General features: G+C 39.5%; 1 protein-coding gene across 1 annotated transcript; it reads left to right on the top strand.

Moving 5' to 3' along the window:
* The first annotated feature begins 6,002 nt into the window (after positions 1 to 6,002).
* LOC111254945 (uncharacterized) lies at positions 6,003 to 26,455 on the top strand. Its single transcript, XM_022816423.2, has 5 exons — positions 6,003 to 6,496; positions 8,690 to 8,961; positions 14,406 to 14,565; positions 23,098 to 23,262; positions 23,672 to 26,455. The coding sequence occupies exons 1-5, from the start codon at positions 6,358 to 6,360 to the stop codon at positions 24,583 to 24,585; spliced, it is 1,650 nt and encodes a 549-aa protein (XP_022672158.1). The 5' UTR covers positions 6,003 to 6,357; the 3' UTR covers positions 24,586 to 26,455.
* Positions 26,456 to 26,507: the final 52 nt, after the last annotated feature.

Here is a 26,507-nt window from a genome sequence, read left to right as displayed (position 1 = left end):
CGAAAAACCTGAGAGCGCCTGCATAAAGTTAGCACAAAACTCTTCCATCTGATACTGTCTGAAAGCCTATGGGTTATGATAAACTTCAATTGTGAAGTATGATAACGTAACGCTATTCGACATCATTGAGTCTTGAACTTCGAGCAAGCCGATTTCGTTAGCTACGTTACCGATTTGTGTTATATCTACTGCTCGAAAGTTGATCCTATCGTACCGAATGATGGCCTTCTGAGAGATACATGTAACATGCTTGCCATACCAGCTATTCAATGGTAAAAATTAGATTTCCTTGCCATAATGTCTGGAAATTTTAACCGAAACCGCCGTAAATATTATCTCATCTTATTTATTACTGTCTTCGATGGATTCAAAGCATACATAGGGACAATGTATCATCGTTTAGGCAACTACTATGATGCTATCTTTCCTGGCAAATCAACGGATTTTGTTCGCAGTCAACTCGAAAACAAATCTTTCGATATAGAGCTCACTGGAACCTTAGACTGACAACTGAACTAAGTTGAAAAGAAAAAAAAAAAACAAACAAACTGAAGTAAGAGCCAGTTTACGAATATACATCATTCTCCAATAATTTAGCATACCGAGTATTTAATGCCAAAGCTCTAAATATGACATATTTTGTGTCAAAGTTGAAAACAGCAATAATTTTTGAGCTCGAGCCGCGATTATTCGCGGGAACTTATTAACAGTGTTTAAATTAACACAATACAAAAAGCAGTTCATATATGCGGGCTGTTTGATACCGAATAAATTGCCCCATTGAAGCGTCATTGTTCGTTGTAGGCAAAAAAATACGACAGGGTTAGGCGCCAACTACAAAGTGGGATATCGTGTTGACTGGGCAACAAGAACGCGGCAAGTATCTCGTCGCTTCATGTCTTTGTAACAACGTAATCAAAGCTACTCTTCCACCATCCGCTTTACCTGATTTTTCACGGCAGGAAAAGGGATTCCGTAGCTGAAATTTGTCAATACTGGCCGAAGCACTATCTCGAAAAAATGGATTTTGATTGATCAAAGAAAGGACCTTCCGTAACCTACAAAGCCATAGTCCTGGATTGAAATTGGTGAGGTCCCGCACGCGGCGGCTCCACATACATAGCTACAGATTACCATGTGTTCGAGAGGCTTCCATGAAAGTCCCCTTTTTTCGAGCGCTGCGCGCATACACGAAAATTGAATGAAAATTTTGATACCTTTCTCCTGGAAAAACGCCTTATGGTGGATCGGCTGGGGTTACTGAGGGCTTTAAGTTCTTCCTGAGAACGTCAAAGAAGCATGCTTCGTCAACCGTGTATCCGCTCTGTGCTCGTGCCGCTTCAGAAGCGAAGTCTGGCGCTGTCCTTCGGACGTTAAACGCTAGTGTGCCTTAGGTACTTTTGGCCCAATCGCGACGAACATCAGGAAGAATATCGGGATACCTGCGACGATACCACATCAGGCAGCTTATATGGGCCTACATTAGGAAACATACGGCCGCTGGCGATGCCGAACGTAGGAGTACGCGCAGCGAATATTAGTCGCAACAGTCTCGGCTTTCTTGTTCGTTGCAGATGTATTACTGCAAAGATAGATCTAACTTCTTGTGCAGGGTAAAGGTCACAAAAGCGGAAACCTTCACGTATCCAAATGCCGGATATAGCTGCATTAAGCAAATTCGCGGAAATTATTTCCATTCAGGAAAATATTGCTTCTACAAACTCAGCTTATCACATATGAGTTATCAATAAACATGAGACAGGTAGGTCCTTTTTTTGACTTTGAGATTTTGCGACTAAGCAATCCGGGTTACTCGTTTGGGCCAATGCAGAAGGTCAATCTGGAATAATGCCTGACTTATTATGTTTACTAGTGCTATCTATCTAAGTTTTTTTCGCATATGGCAGAGTATATAGCAAGTCAATTTGACTTGTTTGTGCTTAAGAGATCAATATAAAAACTGCTCAAGTTTACCAAGTGTTTCTGTCGTTGGTGGTTCGAATCTCCCGAAGCCCTCTTTTCCGAACGAAGACCTTTTGTAAATAAACCGAATCTGGTAGCACATGGTATTAGCAATGCAAATAGTCGTTGTTTTTTCATTGGCGTTTACTGATTAACATATGCGTCAGTACATGACTATATTGTCTGAGAATTTAGGCAGGCCATCGGCACTAACTGGCCGAAGCCCTTTCTCTATGCGACCAGAAACCTAATAGTGGTTGCAGAAAAACATCTAAACTATTAATAGACCCAATCGGTGCAAGAGCGTTTATGATTTTATACAAAGCTCAAACTGTAACTCTAGCAGTTCTTCAAATGTAGCATCCTGTAATTATATGCAAAATGTCCTTATAAGCTATTTACCAGATGCTGAACTTTAAAAACATTTGAGCGGGTGATTAGTAATTTTCAAGAGCTTTGAAAAGTGAGTTCCGTCCTTGTTTCGCTTCTCGGCGAAACGAGAATGCAATATTAAAAAGGTGGAACAATGCCCTGTAGGCCAGATGCACACAAAAGTCAACGTCGAGGTCGCAAGTGATATCGACAACTTCATGACGGAACATAGAGCTTTGAAGGCGACTCTTGTCCTTCTTAACCTGCCACAATACATGCGGCTGAAAACGTGGAAGAAGGAAAATAACTCATGTTAGGGCACTAACTGATCATCCCCAGAGATCCTGTAATAATTAGCCATTTCACACAAATCATATCAGACTACCTTGAAATATTATTTAGAGGCAAAGAGGCCCACAATAAATACTGTGTTGAAATAGCCGTATTTCGAGAAAATGCAGACCTGTCGGCGACTGTTCTGGGAGAACCTTGGCACAATGAAAAAGGACCCAAATTTGCTCTAGTACGTTATTTTACTTGACGAGACGCAGGTGCGTGCGTGGGCTGATCGAGCGAACGCGCCATCATCTGGGTATTTAAAAGCGACCCTAAAACTTAATGTGAAAACCAAGCTTTTATTAATCGTTTTTTGGACTATCTATCTAGAGGTATTGTGTCATGAATTAATTCTGACTTATTTTACTATAGATGCTGAGTCCTGGAAAAAAGGTTAAGACGATTACGAAAATTATATAATACTGCCCGTCTAGGTAGGGCCGAATTCCAAAAAAACAAGTCATGGACGCTTTACCGTGACCTCACCCTTCGTGTACAACCTCACACTTCGTTAGTTGTATAGTTCTTTTGCGGAATAGGTTGAGGTCCGTATCGCCTCAATCCTCCCCTTTCAAAGCTGCCTGCATTGTTTTGATATCCTTAAATTTAAAGGACACTTGAACGAAAAAAAATTCAGACGATCAACAAAATCCAAAAATAGAGCCCAAAATTTTAGATTTATCTGTGCAATCGGTATAGCTTACACAGTAAGTTTGTACCGAGTTACGATACGTTCTTAATTCAGTAGTTATTTGCCTACATCGCGTTCTAACTGGAGTATGGAAAAATATTTAGATAGCAAATCGGAGAGGCACATAACCATTAACGCCTAGCTAGATTAGGGCAATATATTAGTAATTAGTATTTTGATTCAATGTATTGCATTATTCTATGGCTGCGGGAGGGCCCCGTAAAATTTATGCCAACATTTCTATATAATATTTGAATTATCTTTGTTACAGAGCGACATAAGAGGGGACATTTTTCGTCAGCGAAAGTGACTCCGTAGGCTCTATCCGCAGTTCGTTAGCTAACCTTTGTGATAGGTCCGATTCGACAATAGTTACGCGGGAAAAACTTGCAAACCTGACTCATTAACACGGAAGCAGTCGATCCCTATCTTATCTAAGTTCTTTACTCTAAAACTTTACTCTCAATTCAAGCCACGCTCGTAGTGATTGGCGAAATTACATAATGGAATTGTTATTTATCTGTCGTTTACAAAGTTTTTTACTGTCATTTTAATGTGTCGGGCGTGTTACGTAAAAGTACCTGCAATAATTTGCAGCACGATATGTTATCTCGTTGTCGTCGTCGAATGCGAAGGGATCTCGATCATATGTATGCTTCGTTACCTATGCGCTTGTTAATAAACTTTGAAGAACGATGTCTGAAAATGTCCCATGTTTCTAGAGTATTCATAGCAGGTCCTCGTAGCTTCACGTAACCGAATCTACTTCATGCTGGCCGCGAGTGCATCAAGGCTTTTAAAGCAACCTTTCATATTGTGTTGTATAACTCGTGCTGGCTAACAAGTGGCATTCATTCAATAGATATTATTACTATATAGACGAAATGAAACGAGTCTGCAGAAAATTGGAAAAAAAAAAAAAATGAATAGGATGACGTGCTGTGCACACAAAAAAATAACATGAGTTCATGAGCGTTAAGTTTGAAAAGAGAAGTGTGCCTTGTGAACTGTTCCAGCCGTGCTGTTTTTGCAGATGTTCGGTATTCGCTCTAGCTATATGATAGGCAGCTCTAGCAATGGCTGGTAAGACAAGCACCACTTACTGGTAAACAGATTGAAAACAGGAAATCGCTTCGACCCGAACCCGAGTCAAATGTTTCATCTCAGCTCTTTTAGATCACTGGATTTTCGTATGGAAACCTTGTATCACCAATTAGCAATACAAACGCTCCTTCGATGAAGCCTATTGATAGGGAATATTTGCACATCGATCTTCAGAATAATCGTACTGCAAACTTATTACCTGCCTTCAGGTAATTTTACCAAACAGGCTCAGTTTGAATGATGCTAGACGATAGACCCCTTTGGTAACAAGCCAAATATAATAGTAGCTGACCTCTTATGATTCATTATGTGATTTTTTGTGTATTAAGTGCCACACCACTTCCCAGGCCTTCCTTTATTTAATTAATCTTTGTATTTTTACATTTTGCTATTAAAGAGAGTGTGAGCTACTCTAATAAATAACTAAGAACGACTCACTGCTTTATGTATATATCTTTACTTTAACATAACTTACGTTTATGTATACATATTTTACCTCTCCCTGTTGCCGCTGTAAGGTGGCCCGACCGTCCGATTCGAGATGGGCCAAAGTTAGCGCATATTTCTTTCATTCGTCAATGAATGCCAATGCACTTCTCCTGATCTTATTAAATCGATCAGATCTCCAAACCAAAAAAAGACGTGGAATACAATCGGTGTGTCAGTGATTTCTAGGTCGAGCCAAAGTGTGTATTAATCTCATACGCACGTACAATGCGGGATGATGTTTTTCAGGTAGATTGGTCGAAGGATTTCTATAATACTGCCGGACTGAAGATGTGTTTGGAAAATACTACTGCGTTAAACAAACACGACAAGCTGAATTGGAAGATATCGGAAATGACCACTGTAACATTTCAACTAATACTATACTTGATCGATCGAGAAACAGAGAATCATTTAACATAGAAGCTTGAAAGGCCTGCTTAGGCCAAATATAATTGACGTCACAGAACGTTTGCAGACCGACACAAAGTCTGCCACTGCGCCCTCTCATAGTGGGGTGACTGGGGCAGCTTGTCAGACTGCAAAATAAGAGCTGTCGGAATTCTCCAACACGCCGCTGTCCTTTGTTTATTGGTCAGCCGTTACGACAGTTACAGTTATTGCTGCCTGTTACAGCACTGCGGGAAACTTTCGTACCGCTAGTACAAGCGATCATTTCGTCCGCAAATCTGCTGTAAAGAAAACTGCCTTCGACCGCCGTATGGCCGGAGACCTGCGAAATTCTGTGCCTGCTTTCGCGTCTCTATTGGTTTATATATGTATATACATATGTGCGTGCGTGCGTTGCCAAGCTAAGGCTACGATATAGCTACGCACCCTGATACCGTTTCGTTCTCGCTGCCTATCATCTGTCTATATCTGCGTATTGGCGTGTACTGTCAGCCGCAGTAGCTTGGCGCGACCAAGCTTCCGACTGAGTCCAGTCATCCTCCTCGTATCAGCAGAGCGCGAATGGCTGATTCGCGGCAAAGAAATCGAGAGAGAGAGAGAGGGGCAGCATTAACGAGAAAACAACTGGACGGACTCAACATTCTGGCGGTCGGTTCTGGCCCGATCTTCATATCTGTTTACGTTGTCGTTACAGAGTATTGTGTTGGTAGGCCCGTGGCTCGGCAACTCTGCTGCTTGCCGACAAGATTGCGGCCGTATTCTGCCCGCTGGTCTCAAGCGGCAAAGGCGAACAAAGTGCGGACTAACGCGTCGGCTACTCCTACTTGCACTACCAGAGCCAGCAGCTCGTATCTTATCAACGTGACGATATCGATTGGCGCCTTTACGTGATTTCTTCATTAAGCGAAAGCTAATCTGTCACATAGTGAGTTATCGGTTGATCTGTCGTTCGGCGGCCACTTGTTCTATGTGACATACCAATGTGATCAGTGATAATGCCCCAGTCAGCTTCAACGAATTCTATAGCGGTTCGGATCGTTATAGTATTCATCGCACTTATGATGACCACTCTGATGACAGGTGAAGTCGCAGCTGTACAGGGCGAAAGTGTAGAAGAGGAAGACGAACAGTTCGGTAAGTACACTTGTCTTCTCCTAATCCTTTGCGTCTGAGAAAAGGACAGTGTATAGACATGACTGTTGAGGTCTGAAATTGATAAGTTGTCTTGTTTTACAAACAAACGTTACCTCGTAGCATCGAGTTCAACTTACTTCACTGCGAGTAACGCGATGCTACGTGACGATCGTTTTCATTCTTACAAAACAATATTATTATTTTCGCTAACAACGACTAATATAAGTCTTATGAGACAATGATTAAGATTATATAATGAATATATATATATATATATCTATGATTCTTACTATTATGGGAAAGAGCGCCTTGATTAAAACCATATCTGGTATATAATGAGTGAGCAGCTAAGTACATACATTATTGGATAAATCAACTGATCATCCAACAATGTCTTGTACTTCGGAACATTTCGTCGTACATGAACAAGTTCTGTTGTCACTTTCAGACTTGCTAATTATATTTCAAGTTATATAATAGACAACAAAAAAAAATGTATAAGCAACATTAATTTTCAACGAGTTCTCTCTTTGGCATAGAATTGTATTTGTTATTTGTTTCTTATGCATCCTACGAAATAGTATCTTTTAGACCGCTGCGTTTATTAGCTACAAGCTAAGGTCTATGACTTTCCTCTGAAGTCTTTCTTTAGTAGCTACCTCAGAACGAGATTGCACTGAATTGAAGCGACAGGGCGCAATGGAACTGAGGATCTTTAAAATGAAATAGATCATTTTTAAATGTTTTCTTGCAGAAATTCTTCTCATACTCTACCTTTTACTGAAAATGTACAAGTGTATACTTCTACAAAATAACATATAAATATTAGCTAAGAAAAAACGAATGTTTGCCCATTTACCATTTGCCCTATGCGATTTTTACTCGAAGGGTAAGCGGGCAAAGGTTACCTTCTTTTTGTCCTAAAATCCTATGGTATACGTATTCTGCCAGCAGGTCGTGTCGTCTTAAAAAGTAGGTACGAAACATTCAGGTGCCTATATATATGTCGAAAACGTCATTTCGTTGAATATCTCCTTTATGTGCTTGGAGGACAAGTAGATTCATGGGTTTAAATGCATGTTTTACGGAACACTTCGTACTCCAGCTTCGAAGAAACAGGCCAATGATTCTGACAGGTGAAATGATTAATGCTGAACTCACACAGGTTGAGCGCATCAAAGCCATTTTTTTTAGCAAGAAAAACCAAAGTGGTCACGTAAGAAGCGGCGATCGCTTCTCCATTTTCCCAGTGTTTACTTCCATTGAATCTCTGCCTCTGTCCTTGATGTTTTTTTTTTTTCTCTTTCATCGGTAATGAATGGACAAGGCTTTTAGGCGATGAAACACCGTAAAAAATACGCCTTATCATTCTTCTATATTCTCGGAATATTTTTCTATATGCATCTGGACGTATTGTTGCTTTCGATTTGTAGGGAACCGATTAGCATAGATGACGACGGATCGAGTTATTCGGGTGGTACCCTGACGTTACTCCATCAAAATGAATTCCAATTGAGAAATGGATCCCTTAAAAGCTCTACAAGAGTCTTGTTCTTTAAAGACAGTCGAATCGTAAAATACTTAGGTATTTCGTTGCCGTTGTGGGTAGCGGTTTTTGGTATACTATACAATCTGTTGGTGAAATATCAGATAAGTCCGACAAGGCCCAACCCGACCGGACCTTCTAGTCGAGGCAAATGCAATGCCGTGGCTTGATGTGCAAAAGAATGTACGTTCGCTTTGATACTGTCTTTGATACTTGAAAAAAAAAAAAAAACGTGTTATTAGTACGAAAAAATTTGCACCAAGATTAGTGCAGAATACGGCAATTGCAATGAGTCGACTGTGTGGACGCCAATATATGAACTACACGACGTTTCTAAATTTACAACGCTCCCATTACTGAAACAACTAAATAATGTAGAAAGTATTTTAATGCTTTAACTTAATATGCTACGCAGTGCGACAAACTCGAACATAATAACTTACTAATAGGCAATGTTTTATACTTATGAAACTAAGTGGCTTCGTTCTCCAAGCACTCGCAGTTACTGTGACGATATCAAAAAAAAACAGTTCTCACAAGTTACCCAAAATCGGACGCGATTTCGAATGCTAGTATTACATACAAAATAGCGTAGAACTTTTTTTTACTAGCCTTTCTAATCCTTTCAACTGACTTTATTTCTTTAGTCTATTTGGAGAACTGTACGGAAACATCACAGCCCGTTGTGAACGTTTTTCTGCACAAAGATCGCCCAAACAACATCTACAGGGTCAACCTCTTCGAAAAGTTTCCGGAGAAACAAGTGCCGCGATGTCGAACCAGCGTCTATGCACAGGTCGTTGAATTCTACGAAGCATGGCATAAAAGAAGACTGACACCGCACCTCAGAAACTACAAGGTTATGGCGACTCTCGAAGATATCAATATGCCTCTGCAATGTGATAAAGTATACAGCCTGGTGAGTTGAAATCCACCACTCGTTCGAGGGTTAGTTTCAGTGCAAGTCTTGGTTGTACTCTCGGGCGATGCTTTCTAGATTATGATCTTATGAGAACCGTTAAAGTATTGCTTGTAAAGGTAAAGCTTGGGATAAAGTTGCGGTTACAACGAAAAGTCTACGGTTCACTCATAACAATACTTTCAGGTCTAAACTACGCCAGTAGAAACAATCAGTCTAATTGGAATACATTAACTGGAGAAGCAACTTTCTATAACAACAAAAAAAAAAAAAAAAAAGTAGACGACATTTATTCGACTAGGAAAAGATCCGATAGGTGCACAAGGAAGACGGACTAAATCCCGATATCTGCCTATTTATCCTATATTTCGTTATTTTTTGGGATGAGGACCTTCCTCATAGTTAATTTTCTAAGATTGCGTCCAAAACAAAACTATATTTCACCGAACTTTTGCGCATACGTAAAGTGATATCTTTGACGTTTGTCACGTTTATTCAGTATGGCTACCACCCACCATTAGGTATTACCGCTTTAATTCCGAATCCGAAACGGTACACCGAATTATTTCGAACTGACTCGCAAATGGGCGAGTGATATCGAGATAACATTGGACTGTCGTTCGATGCGTAGTACTCTAGCGGATCGAAATCCGGGCTGTACTGCAGATCCTCAAGTGATTAACCCTGCGTTAACCGACTGGTGTTAAAAGGTGTAAAATTTTTTTTACACAGCAGCTTGTGCAACGACGTGCAAGTGAACTTCGTTGGTAATACGTTCCCCTTTTTTGGTGGCATGACGTCGTCTTCACTACACGAAGCGCTAAGAACATCAACATTGGCCGGAAGATTGCTTGCAATCTTGCACAATGCAGACGTATCGTTAGCAAGGCAGTGATAATGTTAGCGCTTGATTTTTCCACCGAGAATAAGGACGCTCTGATTCTAGCAAAATCAAAGACTACCTGTAGTTTTGTTCTTAAGAAACGAGCTAGACAAACGAAGACTTTGATTCTGTTGCACTCATATGGCATATATCTAACTTTTTTTTATCATATAATGTGTCTCTTTGTGGATAATCTGTGATACGGCTGCCGTACTTGTATGAAGCTTCTTCGGCGTGACTGAAACTAAACGATCGTCAGAACTGCACTTTTAAACGGCATCGATGGACTCTCAAGTTTACACTGGTTATTTGTCTGTCGTGCATCATTTGCTGCGGTATTCTGCCACCGCATATTGATTTGCGATGTCTTATATGGGTCATTTGACGTAACCAAAAAACGTATAGTCTCGGCGTGGGTTCATCCACCTCAAAGAGTTTGGATAAAAGCTATTCTGCAGTTCGACTCACTAATGATACATTTTTTGCTATTTTTTTTTTTACCTTCCGTGAAACGAGTATTCATCCATTTGCATTAGTTTTGAGTTAACGCATCTTTGAAGCCAGACAGAATTGTCTTAGAAATGTTCTCTGTTACTTTGGCCACTTAATATACAGTCGTTGGCGATCTAAATAAAAACCATCCAGAAATTTCACAGACTGTCGAGTTTAATCAAAGATAGCTTCGCACTCCAATTAAATATCTGCGTGTGGTCTCTTTCATGTGAACACTGCCTCCCTCTGCTTTCTAATACGGTTCTGTCGCAAGTATGCTGCCGAAACTGCTATAGAAGAAAAAGCATTCACTGAGTCAGTATTTTGGCCCTTTACCCCCTAGTGCTCCCAACGCACTTTCACCCAATCACCGTCATGCCTGCATTTTGGGCCCACACTTAGAGCACTGAGTTCTTGGGTCCTGAGTCGTTCGTCATTTCTTGTCTAGCCCTCTTAGCATATTCTTAGCATTAGGCCACACATTTTCGATCGGATTCATGTCACGTGAATTTCCAGGCCACGACAAAATACTATACTCACGGCTCAACACGATAAGCGGTGAACATTCCAAAGGCCCACTTTCCCCTATAGCAAGCTGGCTTTCCATACACGAAAACGTACTTCTCATCCGGGAGCCATTACTGTTTCTGGGGCAGCATTGTCTAAATTATGTTTTACCATAATTCCACTGATGGAACGTGGAGCTTATGCGTTATGGAAAGAAAGCACGACCCACGTTATTCTTTCGCTTGAATTCTTGACCTGGTGGATTATACAGGACTCATGAGTTCGTTCCCTAAAGCATTGAGCGTTACTACGTAAATACGATTCATCTAAGAACGAACCCTATCCCACTTTGGAAGTGTTCATTTTATTTGAAACACACACGTTTGTGTGAAGAGTTCAGCCGAAATTTTTAGGTGGTTTATGATACTGTTTGCTTTTATATAGCATCGGAGAGTGCTTATGTATACAGTGACTCTGTACTGTGTTACCTTTTAATGCAGATGAGAAATTACTACGAATTGATCTTTTTTTTTTTAGTGCGTTTAAAATGGCCCTATCTCTTCGTGATATTGCGCACCGGTTTCAATTTTATTAATGACAAGGGCATCTTTATCTTCACGGTCGCCTTGTTTGTATGAGTTTAGCTGTTGCTGTTCTTCCGTGAGGTCTTCTTGCAATCGCTCATTCGTATGTAATTGCAAAAATATTCAACTTTTCACAAAAATTCACTTTAACATAACCTATGATTGCAGCACTGCCATTAACGTCGAACAGACGGAAGTAACCATAGTTGCTATATTACATCTCAAATAATTTGTGTCTTCCCTAGGCTGACAGATGTTGTCATGGATGGCCATTGCACGACACCTCTTTATGAGTACGTTCTTTTTCAAAGTTGTTTAAAAGTGCCCGTCTAACAGCGGTGCCGTTACATGGACTATCATTGCAAAGCAGAGGGAGGCAGCTTTCCCATAAGCACGTAGATACTGCACGTAAGTACAGAAATGTTTTTGATACAACTTGACAATGTGTGAAATTCCTAAGTGGCCGTATTTTATTGGCGAACGATTGTATATAGTACGTTACGTACGGATTGGCGCGCCCAAATTGGAGAGAGTGTCGTCACAACGGACATGCATTCATTCACCACTGGTGACAAAAACAGAATAGGGAACTCAGCGAACAGCAGGGCGTTGTTTTTGAAATATAACCAATGATCAGCTATCATCTATTCTCTTTCCACTAAACAAACCCCCCACTAGCGTTAAAAACTTTTTATATTGCCCCAAATCGATGACCTATGCTACTGCCGGTTCTCATGCGGCTTTGGAACGTTTATATCTGAAGAGCTTGGAAATTTATCACGACGGCTCGGAACGTCATTTCTTACTGAAAAAAATGAATGGCCATTTTAGAAGAAAGACTGTCAATTGCCGATTGAGTCCTCCAGATGAGGCGCAACGTTTAATCGTTTTGAAACCTTTTTCGCCTTGCCGGCCAAAACTTAGTTATGTTGGGATTTCTTGTATATTGCGTATTTAAGCAGCACTTGTTAAAGTCTGCCAATGTCGCCCGAGGCCTTACACGTTAATTGTGATTTTAAGAAGGAATATTCTGAAAACGACTAGTTAGTGCTTTAGGTGCCGAATTGAAGCCGCATTCAAGTTAGTTATTACCTTACTTTAAATATCTCATTTTTAATTAAAACAACAAAGCTTGAAAAAATGTTTAACCGTCTCGACAAAGGCTCTAACGATTTGTATAGCTTTCTTAAACCTAGACTTGTGGCGGGAAATTATCAAAACTGTCCCCTTCATATTGATTTCTGGTTTCAATTCTTGAGCTGAGCATTTACGTGCGTGTTTTCAAAGTAAAGCTCACTTTTATTTCGAAATAGCTGGATAATCGCAAGGAAATAGCGGGTCAGCGTTAACACAATGATGGCCTAATTACAATGTAGACACGAAGTAATTAGGACAAGATAACAGGATGCATCCTACGAAGTTACACGATGAGCCGTACAAGGTAGTAGAATGCAGGTGGGACCCTTACTCACTAAACCCTGCCGTGTATGTTTGAACATTGGTTCGGAATTTGTTTCGATATTACTTCACCCACCCCAAAACTTGCTGGCGTGGCTAATAGATCTGCTAATTCATGGAACACGTCCTGGTCCATCTTTCCTATTGGATTTACTGCTTCGATAGCCGCGCTGAGTTCCGCAAGATCTTATGTTCCACTCTTTCTACGCGCCCCACCGTGTAAGAGCATTCCGTGAATTATCGCTTAGCTGCTCATCAAATTCCATTCTTCAGGTCCTCCTAGGCCAGCTAGATTTCCCGTCGTTTCCCCCGTTTGGTTGATCAATTGCCTCGTCCTCCTTAGATTTTACTTTCCATTTTAATCAATATATTTCTGGCCAGTAGATGACCTCGATGCCACAGTTTAACCGTGTCTTAGATGTACCGAGCAAAGTTGCGGATACCGATGCTCACAGCTACGTGAGCTTTCTTTCAGCATTCAGTTACGGATAAGCCATCAAAATGTGTTTGGCATAATCTTCGGTACCGCTGTTACGGTAGGCGAAGGTGCGTTATTTATTCAGTGAAAATCCTAATGTAAAAATTTCCTATATAAATTGTCTTGCCCCGTTGAAAATTGAGTCATGTAGATAGCCACTTTCGATCCAGTCAGCGATTGGTTGTTGGAACGAGTACCTTGATCTTTACCACGCAATATTGACTTTTACTCCGGTTGCTAACGCCGACAATTACGGTTACATCGCTTAGTTCTTTATGCTATAAGTAGAATTTTCCTACTTCTATATATACGCTACGTTCTTCGTGCGTCAATGTTAAAGTCGCAAGAAATTGTTCTTGCTAATGTAGAAGAGTTTATGGTTCTATACGCTTAGACGTAACGGAGTGTAGTAAATACGTTGGAGTTTATAACGGTAGTATCTTTTGGGTACCATTACCACGTTACGTGCCGACGTCAGAGTCGACGTTAACAAAACTGGAGCCTTAAATGGGGTAATGGGGGCCTTAAATGGGAATATTTCGGTCACAATAACTGAATAACTAGAACAAAGTAACGGATTTACTAAAGTGACATGGTTAAATTCGCAAAAGGGGCTTAAAGGATAAACACTGCAAAGTAACGTAATGACTTGAACAATAATGTGGTACGTTAATTAAAAAAACGCTGCCGGGACGTCTACAATACGAAAATTGCTGTTGGATAGCAACAACAACAACAACAACAACAACAACAATGACATGAAAAAACAATGAATATACTTGGAGAGTTAGTATAGATACGTAAGGTCAGACAGAGCGGGTTAGCTATGTTTTGGGTCGTTTTATCCGAATCATTAATGTCTGAGTAGTGTTCCATGTGTCCGCATGCATAATATGCATCGCGTGCGAAGAAGGGATATATGAACGGATGAATATTATCGATAAAAAAATCGATGCATTCCGTCCATTTGTTTGTTACAAAACGCAATTCGACGTAAATAGGACTGTATATACATAATAATAATGATTTCCAACCTGTGCAGGTGTCGGACGCCCAAAAAAATCATACAACGCTGTGCCAAACTCTTGACAATCAGATTTACAATTACCGGTTCATCCTCTTCTATAGGAGAGATAACCTTACTCTTCTTAGAGACTACTTCATTGATCTCAGCTTAGCGGTCGCTTATCTTCCGCCCAAAGGTGAGTTTAACTTCAAGATATATGACTAATAGGCTGATTTGAAGAATTTTGTTTTCTACGGTATTAGAGTAAATTTGATCATTATTTGCACTTGATATACAGGTATATTTATTCGCAAGTACTTTTTATTGCTATGAAGTGATCGAAAAGAAAAAGGAAAACAATAATTTGTACACCTCCGCCAAATGTAATGAATAATTTATTAAGTGAGATAAATTTCCTCCTTGAGTAGAGAAGGCCATGTAGTCTCTCTCCACGCTCTTTCAATAAATACTACTGCTAGTTGTATTTACTAAAAATAAATCAAACTAACTTTGTTAATTGAATTGTACATATGAGTAGCGACTGATGCCTATGCCATGCCGAGCATGTCTCTTGAACAAACGCGGCAAAAGTTTTTCAAGCTAGCCAGTATAAAACACCTATTGGATTTAATAGAACCTACTTTTTTGTGCTAAGCAAATTACTCGACTAATTCTACCTAATTGCAACCGATAGCTACCCCTAGTGAATGAACGGAAATTCTTTCTTATCACTTTGAAATGTCCGTTCTTGTACCTCTTTGAAGACAGCGATAGAGTATAGCCCTCAAATTGCCAACCAATCTTCATCGACAGTTCGGTCTATAAAACTTTCAAAAAACATATTCTAGATCAAGCGAGGAGACCACCTCTCGGGCTTTAACGTCCATCCACAGTACTTCAACGGAAAACGTAGCATTTCATTAGCCATAACGAAACCTTTCGACAACCTTGAGCAAGTAATGAGCATTCGATATTTTCTTAGCTATTCTGCCGCGTTTAGACGTAAAGCGTTTGATTTCATAATAATAATAATAATAATAATAGGTGAAGGATTTTATTCGCAAATTTAGAGCAGAAGCTTTCAAATCGATCCGAGCTGTACAACAAGACTTCCAGATGGCTATCTTGATTTAAATGCACTTTATAAGCAGACGATATCGATTTTCTATAAATGAAGCCTAAATGTGTCAGCCACGCTGAGAACTGTTCTAAAGATGTTTATGATTTTTGTATATGACCTTGCTCCGATAAGAAAACACTATGATGAAAAGGAAATATCTGGTAAAAATCAATTCTGTGCGAAAAGATGTGTGACATAGTTCCTCAAAAAAAGTAGCCTTTTAGGAATTTTTTTTTTGTAAATAACGGTTGCGAACTCATCAACCGTCTCAATATAACAATCTCTAACAGTTAGCACGAAATTGGACTTCTAATTTTTTATAAGGTTACTATTTTTCGCTCTCAGCCATTAGGCTCTTTTTCCAGGTAACGATTGAAAATTTTAGAGAGATACCCATGTTTTTGCATTTCCCGTTTAATCTCTCGATGAGCTTATGGTCATTTTTAACGTTAGATAGCGGCATAAGCGCAAGCAGGTAACAAATGAGGATACCATTGCGACGTCTTTACTGCAGTGGGGCACTGGATAATCGGAAATACCTGCTACAGGATGACTAGAACAGTATAGCACAGCGTGACGATAACTGGTTTGTCAAAGTAATTGATATCACTCACAGACTTACTGAAGAAATTTGATCGGATTGCCAAAAAACAGGCTGATCAGATGATAAGTGCGGAGGACACAGTAGGTGTTCTGAAATAAAGTAAGTGCTACGAGAAGAATGCGATCCGACGAGAAAAACGGCAACGGCAAAGTGTAAGTGGCCATAGAGTTGGGTCATAGAGCAAATGCAGCGAACTTAGGTTTAGAAGTTCGACTCAGGTCGGATACGGAAGATTATGCCTATGTCTCATACGGCCCATAAAATAGTGGGAAAAAAGGATGAATAAGTGTATGAGCCCGAATGTTGTTTATTTTACGGTGCTGCCTGATACTCAATTGATCGGATGGCAAAAAGCATCTAGTGTTGATAATGATAATCATATTAGAATAAAAACTTGTCACCATATCGATGATGGCGAAATCGATTGTTGGAAAAGCTACAAGGATAATGAATACTGCTTAAAAAATTCACAGTTTACGTTATACATTGGAAAATCGCTTATTTTTTACATTTTCTATTTCCGTTTTCGTGAACGTCTCATTATCTTACGCCACTTTTTTCACGCTATTTCCTATAGGGTAGAGCTAAATCACAAAGTGACCTATTTAGAATGCTGCAAACTACTATCATATTTTGATAATATTATGACGGACTCTGTTCAGATTAGTTGATAAGCTCCTCGTTTACCAATAGATATACAGTATCGTCCTTTGTATGGCCCGTTTAAACCAATACACGCGATAGGGATATACCGAACAGACAGTTGATGCTAATACAGGTAGTCATCGAACGAGTTGATCTGGCATCAATTATTATACTGGCCACATGGAACATTGTATAATACGGCACCGATGATTCCCAATCTGTCCAGCTCATATCTGCCAATTTACTAGTCACGACAATAACCTGCATCGGCGTTCCGCCATATTGTAGAAACACGTAGCGTTCTTGAGTTATTCACAGAAGGCTTTTTTTTTTTTTTTACCTTTATGTTAGTCAATGGCATAGTTGTGTAAATGGGCCACACAGACGATTATGTTTTCTAATTGAATTGTCGAAGTTATTTACAGTACAGTAGAGAGGAAACATTTCAAAGTATAGGTAGCGATCGCAGCGAACGAAAAAGTTATTGATAAATTTGAGTTATTTTATTAAAGCTTAGAGTTCAGCTGCTTCAAAATTAGCCTTCAGGAATACAGTATAAAAATCTCAGGTTTATTAGGTATTCAATTTAGTTCACGTATTATACAAATTAAGGTAGGCTAGTCTATATATATATATATATATATATCGTATATTCAGTTTTATACTGATAATCTAATACTGCGTACACATAAGAAAAGTACAATTGGAATTACGTTTATTAGTAAATTATTCACTGCTGGCAAGATCATCTTTGTCTTCCGGGCGCTTTCGTTTATGCCTTGTTTAAAATGAAGGATCTGCAAATTTTTTTGAGAACGACAAACGTTCTAGTCTTCACGATTAGGTGAATCATCAGCGAACAGACGCTTAATAACGACTAGACCTTTTTGATAATGTGGGTAGTAAAATCGAAACGAAGCTCTTATTCTAATATAATTGTCATACTTATACTTGTCGAACGTCCTTTAGAACGGGAACGAGCCCGTTAAGAAGTATCGGCCGCGACCTCACAGGGACTTACTGCATGGTCGCTGGAAAGCAGATTTTTTTAGATCGTATTTATGGTAGACAGAGAGTATTTGACGATATTTAAGCAAATTTTTCAAGTATTGCCTACCTAATTTGGGCAGTCGACGAGAATCGTAGACAGGGACTTTATAGCGGCGAATATTTCGATACGGTTATTGTTATGAGAGGCAAACGTACACCAACATCAAGCTCTATATTTAGTTACGTATAGATATACAGGCCAGTCTGATATCGTTAGCACGCAGTGGACGTAACGACACCGCTCTGTGAGATAAGCATAGAAAATCTAATTATCATATATACATATAAATAATATATACGTTATAGCGTAGCTACGCTCGTTCAGCAGGATGTCCTTATTCCGCGGATGATGTTCTCAAGTAGTATTTTAACATCATGATTTGCCGCACACATCTTCTCTTCGCGAGTGCGTCGACCGTACCAAAACCGAATGATGGGTCCGATTATGTCAGAGCTAAACTATTGGCTGACTACAAGGCCAAGCCATTCAGTTTCGTTCGGATGAGATGTCAGAGAAAATAATTTATGTCCGAATTTTTTTTCCCGCAATAGATTTCGGGCTGAAAAATTGGCCCTATGGTCGACAGCGCTGCATGCTGGCGAAGCTAACAGGCGAGCGAATCCGTAGCGCAACTGGGGATTGCCATTCCGGTTATGGCTTAAAAATCGCGACCTTTACCTACAAGCTTTGCCTGTTGATGCTCTCTCTAGGAATAGAGACGACGACCGGTGTTTTCACTTTCTCCGATCCGTCTCTGGAAGCAAGTGTCATGGCTTTCCGGTCATCCGAACCTCAGATCGCTCGAACTAACAGGTCGTAGATACTGATTTGTGCGGCTGTAATAGATTCCATGGTCTTTCAGACAATGGCCCGGAACAAATCGAATTCGAGCCTAAATAACAGCCCATTCGTTAGGCCATTTTTCTTAACCGTAAAAGGACAGCTCCGGTTTTATTTAGAAAAACATCAGGCCCGTTTTTAAATGTTTATACTTATATATATACAAATAGCACTTAGCACGACAATCCGCCGGGCTTTGTTTCATGTAAAGGTAAATTTGTGTGCACTTGCGTCCTCTCCAATGGGATACGTATTCAATTTGTCGCCTGCTGTCTGTCTCTTACATATAATATAATATATTATGCCTGATGGTGCCACTGTTGAGGCATTGTCTGGTCGATTCTCTCTCTGGAAGGCCGATGATGTGGCTGGTACGATATTGGTTAGGTCTATAGTGTGTGTATTTGACAAGCGCCCAATATAGCAGTCATTTACTCTTAGCTGGTTCGACTTAGCGTACTATTAGTCGTATAATACCCCTATGGGGTAGGCCATATTGTAAAGGACATATTTTTTGAAGTTCAATGTTCATTTCTAGGAATCGCTTTCCTTCGTCATGATGTGATGACTTGGAGTAACGCTTATTTGAACGTAATTATTTTAACATCGTTTATAACTTATCTCTTTGGCACCGTGAATAAGGGTTAAGCAACATGTAGGTATTATCATATATTATAGTACTATAATAGTACCTATATAATACATATAGGTATAAAAGAATTTTTCTCTATCAGGTTTTAAATTCAAAATCCGAGTACTGCTTTCCGGCCACTTCTAAAACCAAGTTGCTGTTCAAGAACTTTGTTAATGACTCTTCGATGTTATGTAGGTTTGTAGTATGACAGATACCTAATTACCGAATTAATGCAGGTGTGCCTATCTAGCTGAAGTACATGCCCGTAATGGGGACGAGTTTAACGCGTTTAATTAAAATTGAATGTGTTTTTTAGGGTTACCGACGAAGGATTATTTTATTTAAACGTTCCCATTTTTCAAATCTTGATAAATGTATTCTGTACAGTAGTTTCGTCTCCATAACCTCTGAGGGATAATTGATTGTCTGCTCTTCAAAAGTGATTTCCCTTATTCCTCTGCTATCTTTAAAGGGATTTTAACGACTTGAAATACCGGTATATGATACACACATAAACAGTGTAAAGAAGTCATTTGCATTACCATTGCTATCGTTGCTATAAGTTAGTCAATAAAAAAAAAAACAAAGGGAAACATCGAGTAGATTCTCAACTTGATCTGAATCAACCTTCGGTTTTTCTCGTAATTATCGAATCCATGGTATATATATATATATATCTGTTATACACGATGTCTATGTTTAATACAAGTTCATGATAAGTCGTTAAAACGGATTTCGTTATTCCATCCTGAGCAAAGCTTCCAAACGTTTTGTTCCGTCGTCTCTGCTACATGCATCGGAGAGATAAGCAGATCTGAACAGTAGCAAGGGTCAAACATCTGGCCAATAAATTTCAAAGGATAGGAAGAACACCGTGCTATTATGATAGAAAGAAGCGAACATATTGTGAATAAGTACCCTCTGGGGTTTTTTGTTGTGCTGCTCGGAAGATTACTACTACTACAAGTCTCGATGAATGGATAAACACTAATTACTGATTTGGTGGCTCACACCGCTTTTGCGAATACCCTATAATACTTATTAATTGTAATGACGACTAGACAAAAAGGACTCCTCTCACCGGCCAATTTACTTACCTTTTAAGCTGTTAATCATTATTGTTAAGTCATCAACATGCCAAAATAGTGTCGAATTGTGATGTTTTATAAACGTGCTATTCGACCCACCCATAAATCATGGCGAACGCCTCAAAGCAAAGGGGAAAATGGGGACCCGATAAAAAAAGACTATGTATTAAAAATCCATTCATCTCTTAAATAATAAAACAGAAGTTGTATATAGTTATATTGTTTTTATTCTTTATTAGAACTATATTATTTAGTAATGTTAATTATTCGGTTATTTATTATTTGTTCAAAAGTGGTTCACTCATTTGTGATTCTTAGATATTATAATTTTAAAAAATCAAAACCTCGAAAATTCTGTTGAGAGGACTGATGGAGTGCTCAATCTGTGCCAAAGTGGGACGAACTTTGGCTAACCCCTCGCCTTTGATATTAAAAAAAAGTCAATACTTTTTTAAATGAAAACTTCATGAAGTAGTAGGTAGAAGTTTCTACTTCGGAAGAGGAGCAAAGTTGTCCAATGTTTCTACGTGGGAGTACCGTCATCTTATACACACTTGATTTTCCGAAGCCACATGCAAACCGCTGCATGTGGCTTTGGAAAAGTATTATGAAGACTGCTACATGTTAGAGCCGGAAATTTTGACCAAAAAAAACTAGCCCAAAAGAACCATAAAAAATGTGACGATATATACCTAAAGTTGTCGTTTGTTTTATTCGAAATTTCAAGGTTAATCCTTTGAAAAGTACATGTACATACACAATGATCTCAGGCCGATATCCTATATGATAAAGCTATGAAATTTCATTATTGCAATACGCCTCAAAGCAATTTCAGTATGAAACTTGTAATCAGTCGTCTTTAATTGTTTTAAAAAGTCTTTACTGGTTATGCAAACGTCAATCAGAAAAACCACCGCGACCCACAGTTTAAAAGTGTTTCCATTTGTATCTGAGATAGATTATACATGCGAGACCGACCGCCTGAGAAATACGAAGCAATGAAGGTGGCGTCCTATAGCCGCGTCTATTAAAAAAACGAGACACTTAAGAGAGAAATATACTAGGGTACAGACTGCAGCGAAATCACAACTCAATACTGTGTTGAATGAAATGTTCGTTTCTTGACAAGAGGGAACCACCCGCACGCCAAAAATATAAAAAAAAATTAAGTTTTTACGTTAATTGCAAACGGTGACGCCGATGGCTGCTTGTTGTATAAATAAATGGGACCTCATTTTGAAACAGCTCTAGAATGATGGCGTTAGTTAAAGGCTCACCGTCATCCATTGTAATCATCAGACATTGCCCCGTCAGATTACCCTACTTTCGAAATGTTGACAACTTCCTAGTAGAAAAACATTCGAATCTCGGCATGTCAAAATTGCCCTTTTGAAACTTCATAAATTCTCATACTCTAGACTACTACTTGGGAACCCAAATTCTTGAGAATCGATTAAATATAAACTACCGCACTTTATTCTTTCATTATTTGCTTGCTAATTAATTAGATGAACGTGGTGGTCTAAGTTCGAGCCTAGGCATAAACATACCTTGTTTCATGCTGGAAGTCAGTCGTCTAAGGGAATGACGTAAAACAGCCCAAAGGTTGATAGCAATCACTTATTTCAGTAGTTAAATAAACAGCAAAGCGGGCTCGAAGTAAAGGTCGCGGTACATCCAGCCTAATTTTACTAGTGAACCTAGGTCTGCGTGTTTAGTCACACCACAGAGGTTCAGTCGGCCTAAAACACACCCTAGAAAACTCCGACTAATTTATCGTGAATCGATGGAGTTCCTTTTTGGGTCATCCTGGAGGATGAAACTTATCTTTCACTATAGAGCGTAACATTAATTTGATTAACATACCAAAACCCAACTGAAAGCGGCCTCTTTCGTTCTGTCGACAGCTAAAAACAACGATACATCGCCGACTGCTGACGGCCGTTAACATCATCCGTGTTTACCTATCGTCAAATATATAGTATATCGAAATGTTTATATATATATATATATATATATATATTACCAACGAGATTTGTCTTCTAAAGTTGGCGACCCAAATTAACTTTAGCGAGTAAAGAATGGTACCTAAATTGTGTTGAAATGAAATAATTTCGGCGAAAAAAATTCTGTTTCGTAACGGGAACGCGTAAGAAGCTGTCTTTAAAAATATTATGGAGGAAGCTATTAGGTATTTGTATTCATCAGTGTTGTTGACCGTTATTTTGGCGTTATCTCTAATATAAGTATATAAAGCTCTTTACCTACAAACAAGAAAAAGTAGCATAATTTCGTATTCAATAGCAAACCAAGTGTGGAGCGATGTCGACAGGTTGCGCTTTAATACAGAAGCACGATTCGGCAAAAATTTTATGAAACTATGGTCGAGGGTTGTCTTCGAAGAAGAGATATTTTAAAAACGGGAGACCTCTGTTCATCTCCTATTTTTCGTTTTTCTTACTAGAGCTGATAAATATTTATTCTGCTAAATCCAATAGATTTGTAACCATCCGCTTTACTAGAAGTACTTAATAAATGTGATTCATGATTTTATGTTTGTTGACGTTAAGCGTAATATCGGTTTCGTCAAACACGAATCCATTAAGTCATACTTAGCAAGCCTCTATTGTCTACGAGCGAGTTTTTACTATTAAGCCTATTTAGAGGAAATTATACTACGGTGTTTACATATGCACGACAAAGTGATATTAAAGGTAATATTGGCTTTTATTCAAACCCATTACAGATGAGGAGGACAGCACCGATCGAGGTTGTCCATCTGATGCATTTTTCCAGTGCGAAACTGACAGACTATGTATCCCTTCACGATTTTGGTGTGATCAAGTCTCACACTGTTCAGACAACAGCGACGAAGGAAACTGCGATCTGCTCAGACAAGACACTGATACCGGTTATTACCCTATTTACCTTTGCTGCTTATGGAATAACGTATCTCGTTTGCAACTAATACATTTTACTTATTTTACTAAATAATGTTATGAATCTTCTATTGTTGCCAATTGGCACATCATCTATTCTGTACTGTTTTATTGATCACACAGTTGATTTAGTTTAGCACACAAACAATTTCCTATGAAGATTGTCCATATAATTTCAAGATCGAATTTCTCACTTGTATAGTCTATCTGCTCCACTTGAAATGTCTTGTCAATAAGGAGAACGATTTCTTGGCTATTTCATTATTGCAGCGTAGACTTTGTCTTGATATACTACCGTATTTTTAATTAACGTCTCGTTCCATTGGCCACAAAAGGAAAAATCAATTACATTCGGCTTCACGTTTTTCTCACGCGTTTCAGACGCATCCACTGAGGGGTCAACTGTCTACTCAAGTTCCCATTTAGCAGTTCCCACCGTTAACATAACGACAATGAGTATTTCAAAGGAATCGGAAAGGACATCAGCAGAGGTCAATCATAAAGATGACACTGACGACAACGTAAATGACACCTCTTCAACAGAAGGTGTCTCGGTATCGACTCAGACTGAAATAGCGATTGAGACAACAGAAACAATCATCTACGAGACAACGGCACTTAATACCTTCCTGCAACGGGAAGTGACAACGGTACTAGAAGATAATACCGATAATTCGCTGTGGCAAAAAGGCTCAACAACAACCACGCCTATCACAATAGAAGCTATTGCGAATGTGCTGCCTACTACAACAGAAAGGCAAAGTCTATTCACGTTCGAAAATGCTATGACTTATGAGAAACCCATACATGGAAGAGATGCCCCGCGCTACATCTCGATTGCACCATCATCATTGGACAGTTATGAGGAATATGATAGTGAACCTGTTGCCACTGCGCCCACTGCTACTACCCCTGCTACGCCATGGGCAGCTTCTGCTAGCTCAAGTAGCCGGGCAACGAGTTTAAGTAGCACCGTCGCGCCCCATGGTTCCAGTGCTTTACATACGAGCTCCACTCGCGGCAACATAATCAACACTGCAAAAATTGATAATTATCCAGAAAATTATGTTCCATACCACCTGAAGCCTCGGAGCGATTCGCACGCCGATATTATTCTTTCAACCAAAGGAGCTAAATCGACTACAGCTAAACCGAATCCAGCACCGTATCCTTTCGGACCACGAAGCGACCGCCTAGATTCTCGGAACTCTTCTTCTCATTCACAAACAGCTTCGATCGTAATATTGGCAGTCGGCGTTAGACTTGCACTCGGCGTTCAATGCTACCTACGATAAACCCCATGGCCAGCTTCATAGTTAGTTTGTGTTAGCAAGGTCGCCTCGGCCAAAGATACGACATCGTTCAAATCACGAACTAAAGAACTACCGTAGTTAAAGGGAGCAAGTTACATAGCCGTGTTAACGCTCTGTGTATTCTTCTAATTCTAGTGTTACGTCTTAAGCAAAGCTTGTTTTTTGTTTTGTCTTTTAAAAAAACTCTAACATAAGACTTTTTTCTGTTTCAAATATATTATGTATTTACTAAATTATTATTAGTGTTAGAAAGCATTGTTGTGTAAAATTCATGAAAGCCAAAAATAGGTGTATATCTTATGACCCGTATTGAGTAACCGACAGAAAGAAGCAATCCCAACGCAGAAAACCAAACAACACACGAGTCAGCTACGTGACAAAACTTAAGTCTACGCCCAAAATCAGACCCCTCTTCTCCCCGCGAATCTCAGCCGTAAATTGTGACTCAAAAGTTTGCCTGAACAATGCTCATAGAACCTATGCCTGCCTGTGTTGCAAGATAAGCACCGTTACTTAGACAATCCCAGTTAAAGCAATCGTCTTTTCGATACTAATATGACCATTGTCAAAGCCGAAAAATAAACGTACGATTTACATATTTAAACCGTGCAAGTTTTTTTTGTCTGTTTTACTAAGCACGGTTTGTACGATTGCTAATGCCCCCTGTTACCGAAATAACATGTCAGACCTAATTCTCACCAATGAAATAGAATGTTTTTCCTTTTTGGAGAAAATCTATGTTGTCTATATTTTTGCATTTGCTTCCGTGCTCCGGATAGAAGATCTCGGGCATTCTGGAAACAGGGTACGGTTCAAAGTATACATTCGGTAGAAAAAGGCAACGAAAAAGGTACAGGTCATCTTTAGCTGGCATGTGTTGAAACTGCTTAAGAAACAAGAGCTGCTCGCTCTCTCAAAGCAAAGCGTCGCCCCGCTCCACTCAGACGTTGACACACGAACGGATCTGTCGTAACGCCGTCCTGCGTTCTTCTCTCGGCATATAACATCGACTGTGGGTTTTTTTCGCCATAACGTATGTTCCTGCAGGCTCGATGACTTTCCGTACCCATGGGCCCATCATTAATATCATTATTGGTAATAATATTCAACTTGGTTTGTTTATATCTGTTGATGCACACTCAGCGTTCCTTGATCCCTCCTATTTGTATGTATCTGCATGCTTATAGGCAACTCTTGACGATTCGGCCTGTACATTTACATCTTGTCTCGCTAAATGCGCTCGTATTTGTTTACTCGGCGCTGATCGTCGGAACCGCTTTGGCCTTCGAGCTTTTATACTGAATGCGCGGTCGTAATTGTTTGAATTCGCGTCGAGCAAGCTACAGACAACGCTACTAAAGACTGTTGATGTCCCACAACCCGATCTCCCAGTTGTTCTCATAAGTAGCCTGACCATATGTTAAACGAGTGATTCTACCAAGCATTTCGTTGGGTATTCTTTCGGTCAAGAGGCCATGGGTGAAAGGTGAGTCGTGAACGAGATATGAGCGCAACGCTAAGCAACTTCCGTTGCTAATGTTAACATATACTCATTTAAGGTTACAGACAACGTTAACGAAGACCCAGTTCGGAAATGTGGCTTACCGTAAACTTAAGGGAAAAGCTTTTTTAGAAATCAGAAAGGTCCTACTATACGAACCAAGCGAACTATTTGGAGTAACCTAGGCTAAGAATACTTGTCCGTAGAGGGATATCCTAGAAATTTAAAAAAGTCAGCTTTTTAAGAAGCAAATGAATTGCATAAACATAATTTGTTCACTTTCACACACACTGAAACTGCCAAGAATCCTTGGCCATGAGCAGGTCAATAAAAAAAATATATGATACATAATTGGATACTTTTAATAACAGCTCGAAATAGATTATAGTAGCTGATATTTTTG

The sequence above is a fragment of the Varroa destructor genome, unplaced genomic scaffold (genome assembly GCF_002443255.2).
Source record: "Varroa destructor unplaced genomic scaffold, Vdes_3.0 BEIS01000007.1, whole genome shotgun sequence".
In the NCBI taxonomy this organism is placed as follows: Eukaryota; Metazoa; Arthropoda; class Arachnida; order Mesostigmata; family Varroidae; genus Varroa; species Varroa destructor.
The sequence above is the reverse complement of the archived record's forward strand: the minus strand, read 5'-3'. Positions and strand labels throughout refer to the sequence as shown.

Excerpts from the sequence above, each read along its gene's own strand:
- LOC111254945 (XM_022816423.2), top strand. The coding sequence starts at position 6,358 with ATGCCCCAGTCAGCTTCAACGAATTCTATAGCGGTTCGGATCGTTATA. Across the intron at positions 6,497-8,689 it reads AGAGGAAGACGAACAGTTCG|TCTATTTGGAGAACTGTACG; the intron begins GTAAGTACACTT and ends TTATTTCTTTAG. Across the intron at positions 14,566-23,097 it reads CGCTTATCTTCCGCCCAAAG|ATGAGGAGGACAGCACCGAT; the intron begins GTGAGTTTAACT and ends AACCCATTACAG.